At 45.2% G+C, this 12,147-nt stretch overlaps 1 protein-coding gene across 2 annotated transcripts in view; it reads left to right on the top strand.

Moving 5' to 3' along the window:
• Window positions 1–12,147, top strand: part of LOC144769368 (pre-mRNA-splicing factor SLU7-like) — a 344,142-nt gene that overhangs the window by 306,827 nt on the left and 25,168 nt on the right. For both annotated transcript variants that reach the window (XM_078653421.1, XM_078653420.1), the window contains exon 15: window positions 3,452–3,574. In XM_078653421.1, the coding sequence (XP_078509547.1) occupies window positions 3,452–3,574 (123 nt within the window). The remainder of the gene's footprint in view (window positions 1–3,451; window positions 3,575–12,147) is intronic.

Below are 12,147 nucleotides of genomic sequence, written 5' to 3'. Positions count from 1 at the left end.
AAAAATGTGTTACTTGTTATTCCATTTCTCCTGGTTGGGTGTCTTTCTTATATTAATATGTGATACTCACTGCTCGGAGGCACTTTTTTTTTTATATAGTCTTCTCGCATTTTCTGCTTTGAAATCGAAGGCATGCTGGCTTCCAGGAGGAGCAGGAGAGCTGGCACTCCCACCCCATTGACTGAAGTTTGCATTGCTTCCAATTAGGTGGATTTTTTACCATACAAATACTGTTGTTGAGGCTTAGGGCCAATTTAATAGTGTTTACTGCATAAACAAAATTAACGACGCCCTGTGGGCTTGCGTGCTCCTACCAGAGACAAGGCTACAGCCACTTCGTTTGAGTCCCTATCTTGCAGCAACGTGGGCGTCATTACACACATTCACCAAGCGTTAATGTCTAGGTGGTTAGGTCATCAATGACTGGCACTTTGCCCGTTCAGTCCTGCAGGACTTTTTAGTTGGATTCATTTAGCAGAATCTTCTCCGGGAAGGGATTGCTTGGTGATTTTTTCAAGGTAGGGAATCTGCAGCTAGAAGTCTCTATCGGATGAATACATTACTTACCTTCAGTAACATCTTATCTAGTAGAGAGTCGAGCTGCCAGATTCCTTACCGACCCTCCCATACTCCCTGCTCTGTGTTCTGATTCAGAAGGTCACCCTTCTGAGGGCCTTATCAGTTGCCAGGATTCTTCATGGCCCTGCGCTTATGGTTCTGAAAGTCATAAAAAGAAATAGCTGTCAGCATGCTGGGATGGCGCCTACATAGCCACCATGCATGTCACTTTGGCGCAAACAATGCCAGCAAGGAGACAAAAATAGAACCTACCCACACGCTGGGGTACTGCTAGAAAATGTTCAGATCCAGTCTAACATCTGGGGTTTATTCTAACGTAAGGAATATGCATCTAGATAGTCCCTACCAGATAAGGCATTACCAAATGTAAGTAATGTGTTCTTCAGTCTCACAAAGCAAATATTAACCTAGTATTCCCTGGCCATGAATGAAATTACTTTGTGTAAGGATGTGTTCCTTGTGAAACGGAAGAACATCATTCTTCACAGTGAAGTTAGCCAATGACAGAAGTGGGCTAAGCCATTGTCCTGTGAGGTATGCTGTAGTGGGCCAACTATAAATGCCAGTGATGCAACAATAGACCAGTCGATGAAGATAACTGTCTGAAAGCCCCAGAAGTATTTATAGAATGCCATTGCTCACAGTGAAGCTATCAAATGGTTGAAGTGGGCTGACTCATTGCCTTAGCACCCCTCTCCTAAAAGCTTAGTGATACAGGCATCGACTAGCTGGCCTAATCCAAGCACTTTTCCGATTACTACCCCTCATAGGGAGTCCAAAAGGATAGAAACCTTTGGGTAGAGAGGGTATTTTCTTCCACCAGTTTGGCCTTTTGGTCCATCAATGTCAGTTGCCTGCTGGTCCGCTATTGCTATGCTCTTTTGGGTTTGGTAGCTCAAATCCTTCCCAGGTGTCCCAGAAGAAGACCTGTCCTCACCCAAGCTATACAGGACAGATGTGGCATGGCCAGATGCATCCAATTTGAAGAGTTTCTATATGTCGCCATGACTGGCTGTGGTCATTGGGGTTTTCAGCTGATTTTCAGTCATCCCTTTTGGATATAATCTTTTTTTGGCACATACTCCCTGGGCTTATATGTCTAACCTCGCTAGTGGATCACAGCCACTGGGTTGGAGGTTGTATCCAACGATTCTTGCCAGTGTGGTAGACCATAATATCGGACAAGTGGGTCTTGCAGATCATCCAGAAGGGGTATTGTATCCTTTCTGGCCGCTCTGCCGCTCCTTCCCACCATTCCCAGATCGATTGATGGAGGACCATCTGTCTGTTTTGTGGCAGTAAGTGCAAGCTCTTTTGGCAAAGGGGCTATTGACCTGGTGCTAGCATCGGAAGTGGGCTGTGGTTGCTACACCAACTACTTCCTGGTGCCCAAGAAGGACGTAGGCTTTTGTCCTATTTCAGATCTGTGCCCTCAACACCTTCCTCTGCAAGGGCAACGTCAGGATGCTTACTCTGGCCCAGGTCTTGTCTTCTACCCTGTAGACTGGAAGGTGGTGTTTGACCTGCAGGATTTCTGTTTACATAGGACTGTCCTGCAGACCCACCGGCGCTACCCTTAGTTCATGGTGAGACAAGATCTTCTTTAAATCAGTGTACTCCTCTTTGGAATCACCAGTACCCCTCTGGTGTTCACAAAAGTGATGGCAGTGGTGGCAGTGCATCTTCAGAGGTAAGGGAACCTAGTCTTTCCCTACCTAGACGCCTTGCTGTTGAAGGCTAACTCTTCCTAGGCAGTCGCCAACCACCTCCAGACTACAGCAAGCCTCCACACATCTTTGGGATTCACTATCAAAATACTAAATTCACACCTGATTCCTCCCCTTCATCCGAGCCATTCTGGACACCGTTTAGTTTCATGCTTTCCCCAGAAAGAAGAGTCCAGTACATTCAGACTTTCATCCCTATCTTTCAGCACCTGTCCTGAATTTCAGTGAGGTTGTCTCTGAGGCTGTTGAGACTGGTGGCCTCCTGCATCCTGCTGGTCAAGCAAGCCAGCTGGCATATACGGGCACTGCAATGGGCTATGAAGTCTCAGTTGGCCAACATCAAGGAGACCTTTCTGATCATGTACAGATTTCAGAGGAGACTGCACGTGATCTGCAGTGGTGGTTACTGGACAGTGATTTAGTCAGCTGCAGGCCCTTCTCCCTGCCCCACCCAGAACTGACAGTTTGACTGATGTGTCACTTCTGGTTTGGAGCGGGCACCTTGGAGAGGTGGAGATCAGAAGTCTCTGGTCCTCCGGCGGGCACTCAGCTCCATTTCATGCTCCTGGAGCTGCGCGACATCCTCTTAGAGTTGAAAGCCTTCCTTCATTCCATCAAGGGGAGGCTGGTGCAGGTGCTTATAGACACTACCGCCCTGTGGTATTGCAACAAGCAGGGCGTTATGGAATCTGGTCTCTTTGTGAGGGGGAGGCGGTACGCTTCTGGAAATGACTGGACGATCAATGGATTTTCTTGGTGGTGATCTACCTGACAGAACCTATGAATGACAGGGTGAACTAGCTCAAGCCGCAATGTCCGGTGGATGAATGAAGTGAGTGCACCATTCATCTCGGAGATGAATGACGTCACCGTACCAGTATTAGTATGTTGCGCTGACGTCCTTGTGCTTGAAGGCTGACAGAGAAGCTATTACGCATCACCCCTCTGTATTTATTTTAAATGGGGAAATGCTCTAGATTAAGTAGTTGAGCAAATCCTCCAGCACTCCATAGAGGACAAGACATTTACATAGCTTGCATTACAGAGGAAATGGGCAGTAGGTGACCAGCTAACCCTTTGTATTAAGATGCAGGCAAATACATGTATTCTACTCAGAAGTCTGAACACACCACCATCTTTTTCAGATGCATCTGGACAAACTGAACGAAGATAAGAAGAAGAAAAAGAAGAAGAAGAAGAAGCACAAGAAGAGTACAGATTCGGACAGTGACAATGAAGAGCGCATCAAGCGAGAGAAATTGAAAAAGGTGCGTTAACCAATTTTCTTATTGCATGCTTAGTAAAATATATTACATTTTGGCATCAGAAGGACCGAGAATCGAAAAAAAACATTTAAATGGGGTTTTATCATTCGATTTAAAATCCGTGGACTTCGAGTTGTACACATTAGGGTATTTATTTTTCTCTTTATTAAATATTTTGAGGCAATTGCTATTTAGCCAATAAAACGTAACCACAAGGAGAATTAACTGCAAGATTTGTACATGTATACATGCACCTGGACTTCCCTTAAAAAAAGTAGAGAACTATATATGTCTGTATCTGAAACGAAACCTCACTTAAGAACTAAAAATATAAAAGGCAAAGTACAAATAGAACAAACAAAAAATGTAAAGCACTACTCTGAGTTAATGTTAATGGGCAAGATATTTATTTGGTCATATATATTGTAGATTATGTTTCGAATCAATTAGAAAGCAATATACATACCCACCACCATTTTACGGCTTTAGGTGACAAATTGTGCTGCCAAAAAATGCAAAATGTGTTAACCAAAACCTCGAAATTCACAGTTTTTCTGTGGTAGACCGAAAATGTGCATGCCACAAAAATACCTGGAGACTGTACTATGTCACAGTCTGTAATTCCTAAGTCTCCAGTAGCACAGCACCTCAATTTGGAGGATGTGCGCAATTAAATATAAAACCTGAGCTTTCTTGTATCAGACCGCCAGCATTTCAAGGAGTTTTGGGGTATGGGAAGGCATAAGAGTCGGGGGAGGGTTAGGAGGGCTAGATTAGACCGGAGTCATAACCACAGCAGGAGAGTGAGGTGTGGCAGAAGAGAGGAAATGCTGCCTAATGCCCCAGGGCAAGTTGCCTATATTTTTTTTTAAAGCATAAAAATAATAGACATGGGGGAGGTTAGGGATGAACAGGAGAGAGGTAGAGGCACATGCAGAGCAGGTAAGGAGTCGCAGGCTAATTACACATTTTAAATGCAGACAACAGAGCACCTTATCACCTCTGCTGCCTGCTAGTCTGTTGCTCACCCTCCAATTACTGTCTCGGTGATAACGCAGACCTAGTAAAGAGAGTCTGTTTTTTTTCTCTATTTTTGCAAAAAAAAAATTTTTTTTACAAAAGTAGCGATTTTGCAATGTTATTGTAAAATCGCAATATCCTGGCAGTCTAAATCTCTTATTGTGCCCTTTTCAGGATGTAGTCTTTTTAATAAGTTTGTGTTTTAATATTGATTTTGTTCATGACCTCATAAGAGATCTACAAAAGTTATTTAAAAAAAAGTTACAAACTATCCATAAACAAATATTATACACATTGAAATGTTGTTAAATTAGTAGCAAGAGCCATTATGTGCGTCAACGCATCTTGTCAGTGATTTATAATATTCTTCATAAATATTGGGCATGATAACTATGATGAACAGTATGTAGAACTGGCATAGATTAGGTTCAAAACCCAATAATGGACACAGTGTTCAATATTCATTCCTTCCAGCTTTCAGTAAATGATTTAAAAGGAATCTCTCAGTCGAAAGATTCCCTATTATTGGAATCATTCTGCCTTCTAATGTAACCTTTTGATTTGCTGTTTCAGCAACCGTTTTAATAAGAGGCAAATTGTATGCAGTGCAAAGTATCTCCTAAAAACTGCCATTCCCTAATCTTTTTCTTTGGATTTGTTTTTAATCTGGAACATGGACTTCAATGATAAAATATCATTCAAAGACAGGTCAGATTTTCATATGGCCAATGTCACATTAATAAGAAATTTAGAAGAGGTACATGAGATCAGTGAAAATTCTTTATTTTAGCAACGCTACCAGAGAACTACATGGGACATGATAACCTTGAGAGTCCCAACTTATTATAGTCCCAAGTACCTTAAAATAACAAATAGCTAACCTAAATTCTAAATGAACGGGCCCATAATGGCAAAATTGGACAGATGTGTATATATATTTACTAAAATACAAGAATGCTACTTTGGACAGAATAAATACATTTACTGAAAAATGTAATTTAATAATTATGAAAGAAAGAATGCATATTAAAAATGCAAGAATTTACTAAATGTTTCAGGCTGATATGAGTGGTGATTCATGTTGATTTGGAGAATTATTCATGATATGGCATCATTTCTTGGTGAAAGCCCTTTTCTTGTTTCTTTGACAGTCTTATTTCAAGATGTTTTTTCGGGGGGGAGGGGGAGATGCAACAGTGATTTCTTTTTTTTTTCCTTCAAAACCTTTGCATTTGTTTTTCAAACCTTTGCAAACATTTCTGGAGAGCCTCTTTTTTTCTAGTTTCTACATTGGAATCAAAATATTCTGTATAGAAAAGCATAGCAAAATGTATTACTTTTTTTTATTATTTTTTTTTTTTAAATATATTTTATTGCATTTCTTTCATTAGACAGTAGGAAAACAGTACAGTACAGCAGTAGGTTTGATCGGATGCATCATCATATATCCATTGTCTACATAAGAATGCATAAGGAAAACAAGCATTTACAATGCAACGGTTTCGCCTTTGTAAAAGTTACAGCTATTGGCATTGTAAATGACAAATTTTGTATTTATGTGTTGGTTTTGAAAACAGATAAATAAATGGCATTGTCATTTACAATGCCAATACCTTAATCTCTCACAAATGCGAGACCTATTGCATTTGCACACACACACAGAGCACAAACACACACACACCTGACACGTCACGTCAGGAAGCAGAAGTACGCCTGTGTCGTAAATTGCTGCCCAACCCGGCCGTCCCCGCAACCCTTCAGAAGAAATCTCTTAAAGCAGCATTAAGAAAGCACACTGTAAAATGTCATCACAGCTACAGTTAATCATTCATCTGCTTGGCTTGGTATTGGTATTTCTAAATGTGATATACGGTCTGACGAGAAAGATGATCCTAATGTAACACATGCGCTAATCGCATGGCTTTAAGTCGGCCGGGTCCTGCTGGTGCTCAGCACCGTCGATTCTAAATAGCAGGTGCGGTGCCAAAAAACGGGTCCCTATCGGGCTCTCCTTTTTTACCCTCACACTTAGGATGAAAAATAAATCAAAACTCTGCAGCAGTGCTATCCTTCACAGCCTTTGATGTAACTTCAAAGAGACTCGTTATGCACAGTCTCATCATTTCAGAACTGAAGCATTGTCAACGTTATATACAACAAAGGACAAAGCCATCGTTTTTGCTTATTTATCTTATGCAACTAACAACAATTGACAATGCCAATAGTCCTGGCTTGTTGTGTAATGTTTCTTGGTGTGTCATATATCTGGATGCACTGCAGTGACAGCAAAAAATCAAAATACCAGTGCGGTGGCACACTATGCTCAGCAAAGATTTTTAGCTCAGGTGTTTTTAAGCCACACCCTTCATTATATCGACCACTCCCTCCCCTTTGAGAGACCCTCCAGTTTTTTCATCACACTTAAAGCCCTGGCTAATCGGATCACCGTGTTCTGGACTTTCATGTCGCAGCATTGTGCATAGAGGGAGTTTTTAGTTGGTTCTCTTGGACTAGGGGTCAGATTCAAATTCTATGCAATGTGGACCAAGGGCGCACCCTTTTCTTAAAGTGCCTGGCCTGTACCGGCTGTTAAAGATGTAGGAGCTGCTGTGGCTTTTGCTGTTTGTGTGCAAACACGCGTTAAACTTGTAACTCGCAGCAGAGGATTCTGGGAAATGTAGTCCAGCTATCATTAGTAATCCCGAGGTTCATCGCGCACATTACTTAGGCATGTTGGCAACATTTTAAAAAGGCACAGGCGATGTTACACTATTTCATAACACTATGCTTGAGAGGATTCTGCGCTATGAAAGAAAATAAGACCAGGCACACAGAGTGCAGTGCTATATGATTCAATGCCACAACAACATAACTTTTCCAGTTCTGGACTTTTCCTCACAATTTTCAGGTGTGATAGTGAAAATGGTTGATTTGATTTACACCAAGATTAAAATTCTCAGAAAGAATTGATAGTGTAAACACAAATGGAAATTGGCGGACTCGGAGCGGAGGAGGTCCATGTGGTAAGTCGTGATGGGGTGACACCATTAGTTACCTGCACCGCCACTGTCCCTGAGCACCAGCGTGCTCCTGCAGCCTTATCTGAGTGCCTTGAACCGAACACTGCAAGGTGTCGGTGTGAACCCGCATGTGCTGCAGCATACCAGAAGCAACGTGCGCTCCCTCGTGATGTGTAGCAGGGGGGGGTGTCCCCCCACACATTCACTGAGAAACATGACAACACCTTGCTAACATTAATCGCAGAATTGACAGTATATACATTAACTCAGAGAAAGAAAGTAATTCCCCTGAAATAGCCAGAAATAAAGGGTTGAGTAGGACAGAGCTTGCTGAAGGTCGGGGTACGAGGTAGCAGCAAGTCAAAGCTGAGCGCCCTCTGTGGCTTTGGGTTCTTAAAACCTCTTAGGTCCTGCCATGAACTCCAGAAGACTTTTGTGTGAATTGACAGTGCTTGACAACACACCGGAAGCTGCGCGAGCCGGTGCCGACCAGGCAGATCAGGCTGGTGGTGTGGTGCAGAAGAAAGATGCAACGTTATTTTGGGAGCTTCACACACCCCTGTCAACCTCTTGCCTCAAAAATGTAGGTGAAGTCAGGCATTTCAGAGAGTGATGTGTGTTCCCTTTAAGGTTGACGGAGGATAGACACTTTTTTGAAGGGTGATATTGACTTGAATAGCAGGCAACTCTAGTGAAGTCTTTGGAAACATTTTGTTTGTTAGGCGGTGAAAAAACCTTGGCACAGGTCAGATGCGGGTGAGTTGACAAGTCTGCCAATGTGTGCACGTCTTCTCATTCTGGGAGCACTTTTTCATGGGCTGCCGAGTCGCAGAGAAGTGACACCTTACTCCCATCTAGGAGCCCTCTGCACTTATTAAGAAATAGTCCCTGATGCTTAAATGTAAGGCGCTCCTCTCGAGGCATGCCACTCCATTTTGCAGCCCATCCAAGTCTGCTAATCAGCATCTTTTGTGAGTGGGAAGACAAGATATTCCAGACATAAGACATTATCGGTGATGTGCAATCTAAATAACTGTAGTACAAGCAGTTTGGGCACACATCTGGGCATACTATAGTACAAAAATCGACTAACTGATGCACTACTCACAAACGTTTGTGCACACGTCACGTCTGTGTAACTATGGTATGCTAAAAACAAGCAACGGAGAGTGAAAGGAGAGGGGGGCGGGAACGGGCACACGGGGAGGGGGGCGGAACGGACACACGGGCGGAACAGACACACGGACAGCGGGAGAAGGGGGGGGCGGGAAGGCAAGAATTAATAAATTGTCCCTGATGCTCAAATGTAAGGCGCTCCTCTCGAGGCATGCCACTCCATTTTGCAGCCCATCCAAGACTGCTAATCAGCATCTTTTGTGAGTGGGAAGACAAGATATTCCAGACATAAGACATTATCGGTGATGTGCAATCTAAATACCTGTAGTACAAGCAGTTTGGGCACACATCTGGGCATACTATAGTACAAAAATCGACTAACCGATGCACTACTCACAAACGTTTGTGCACACGTCACGTCTGTGTAACTATGGTATGCTAAAAACAAGCAACGGAGAGTGAAAGGAGAGGGGGTGGAACGGACACACGGGGAGGGGGGCGGAACAGACACACGGACAGCGGGAGGAGGGGGGGCGAGAAGGCAAGAATGAAGAAATTGTCCCTGATGCTCAAATTTAAGGCGCTCCTCTCGAGGCATGCCACTCCATTTTACAGCCCATCCAAGTCTGCTAATCAGCATCTTTTGTGAGTGGGAAGACAAGATATTCCAGACATAAGACATTATCGGTGATGTGCAATCTAAATAACTGTAGTACAAGCAGTTTGGGCACACATCTGGGCATACTATAGTACAAAAATCGACTAACCGATGCACTACTCACAAACGTTTGTGCACACGTCACGTCTGTGTAACTATGGTATGCTAAAAACAAGCAACGGAGAGTGCGAGCGCACAGGCTCTCATAGAAACGCTCCAGGAACCAGGCACGACGCTTCACTGAGAAGCAGGACACACGCAGCAAACAGATTATAGAAACGGTTAACAAGCACCTACGGGCACACGGCCAGCGGGAGGGGAGGGCGGGCAGGAACGGACCCTTACTCTTAAAGCCTGTAAAACCGCTTACTGCCCACACACGGACAGCGGGAGGGGGCGGGAACGGGAAGACGGACAGCGGGAGGGGGGTGCGGGAACGGGAAGATGGACAGCGGGAGGGGAGTACGGTAAGACGGACAGCGGGAGCACACGGAAAGCAACTCATCTGGGACTGGACTTCCTCCGGCGGCGGTCGGCCACGTAATGACGAAAATAAACATAGACAACCAGAAAAATAAACCCCGCCCACCGCCGCACTGACGTGTACAAAGGGGCAGGATGAGTAAAAATGGCCGGAACGCCCCCGAATCTGCTCCGCAATTGACGGACAGATCTCTGTTCCAATGGCTAGCCTCCATTTATGGAGCTAGCCAATGGAACAGAGGGCGGATCCCCAAGCCACATACTCTAAACAAAAGATTTCGCCATGGGCGGGGCACTGCGTGCCTTCGCCAGGTCGAAACCTAAAAAGAGGAATCGTACAAATTAGTTCAAAACATAGACTGACAAGGATGGGAAATGCAGCTGTACAAAGATACTTCCACATGACAACAGTCTGCTGGTATTATAGCTCTGCCCAGGGCCACCCGGTAGAAAATGAACAACTATATGCTAGGACATTCTAAACAATAATGTGTCTGACAAGAAATGTCAGAGGACTGACGAAAGAACACTTAACAGGACAGGTGTTATGTGTCACTGGTGGTAAAGAATATCCAAGCCTCAAGAAGTGTTATAGTGGGGGAAAGTCGGGCAGGCAGAGTGCTATCGCACTGATGAAACAAGTGTAGTGTGAGGCATCATCTATGTCCTTGAGCATCACACTCATCCCAAGGGTGTTATCCACATCAGAATGTGCATCTACGTCCTATAGGCACTCCGCAGAGCGCTAGAAAGGAAACTGCGAATAATCAACATTCAATTACATTTACTCAGAACGCTAAAGAGTGGTCAAAGAACCTGTTAAAAATAAGGGCTATAAGCCAACTGAAGGGAAGAAAATAATAATAGGGTGGAAGGGGAGATTATTAACGAAAGAAGAGGCTTGCATTTAAACAAATGAGACGGTGCTGCGTGTAGGGGTAAGTACATGTGCAATTGTGGCTGCAGTGGGTGCCATTCAGCGTCGTGCATGGGGGCCGCAAGGGCGACAGCAATAGGGGGGGAACTCCAGAGGGAGGTCCCCGTCTGAGGGAGGGGGGAGGGTTGACGCCGGGAGACGGTATGTAACCTAGAGGAAGGGAAGGAGGGAAGGAAGGTGGAAAGGAGGGCGGGAGGGGCCAAGCGGCGTCCACTGAGGAGAGCCTCTATGTGTTTCCACCCTGGGTACACACTTGGTGAAAGGCCACTAGGGTGTCATCCCAAGTCTGAGCTATCGGGTACATGCGGGTCCCCGCTGTTTCCTCCCTGTGTAGGGCCACACTTTCTGCCTGTGCCCAGATAGCAAATGATGTGCGCCAATGTATAGCCTGGGGAGGCTCACTATTCTTCCAACGCTTTGTGACTAGTCTCTTTGCCGTTATCAACCCAAGGTCCCAGAATCTAGCCCGGGCTTTCAGCTGTTTCGTCCGTTTGTATAGGCCTAGTAGGCAAGCCTCCCATGTATTAGGTAGGCTTCCCCCGGTAGACGCTGCGAGGGAAGTCGATACTGCTGACCAATAACTGAGCAAGCGTGGACACGTCCAGAGCATGTGCAAAAAGTGTGCATCTACTAGCCGACACCTGGGGCACGTCGTCACGGTAAGGTCAAAATAGCCATTTATTTTATCCGGGGATAGGTACGCACGGTGTATGATGAAATACTGGATGGTTTTGAATCGGGAGTTGCGCGGGATGTTCAATACTCCCGCTAGTACCCTCGCCCATTCTCTATCAGTCCAGTCCTGTCCCCTATCCTCAGCCCATTTGTCACGCAAGCGCTGTGAGGAGAACTGGGTGTGGGTATGCAGGGCCTGTGCCAACCAATGAACAATGTGGGAACCGTTCCCCATTACGTGCAGATACTGTATCAATAGGTGGGTGGGTGGCTCCTCCGTGAGATCGCCCCAGGCCTGCGAGTATGAGCGTACGATCGCTGCATGCATGAGGAATTGTCCAACCGGTAGCCCCGAGGAGGCCGCCAGCGTCTCAAATGACAGCAGTGTTCCTTCAGAGAACAAGTCCCCCAGTCCCTCCGGGCCAGCCCGCGTCCAGCCACTCAGTGCAGCCTCTGTAAGAGCACCGCCTTCACAGGGCAACCCCAACAGTGGTAGATTGGGAGCATAAGGTTTAATGGAATTTGTGAGCTTCAAACCCCTCATGTAGCATTTCCGCGCTACCGCTAGGTGTAATTGTCTTGGGCATCTGACTGTGGCCAGAGGAGGAAACCGCGCATGAACTTGTGCCGTCGTCATGGTTATGTCCTCCGTAGCAGTATCTCCCAG

Source organism: Lissotriton helveticus, chromosome 7 (genome assembly GCF_964261635.1).
Source record: "Lissotriton helveticus chromosome 7, aLisHel1.1, whole genome shotgun sequence".
NCBI classification, from domain to species: domain Eukaryota; kingdom Metazoa; phylum Chordata; class Amphibia; order Caudata; family Salamandridae; genus Lissotriton; species Lissotriton helveticus.
The sequence above is the reverse complement of the archived record's forward strand: the minus strand, read 5'-3'. Positions and strand labels throughout refer to the sequence as shown.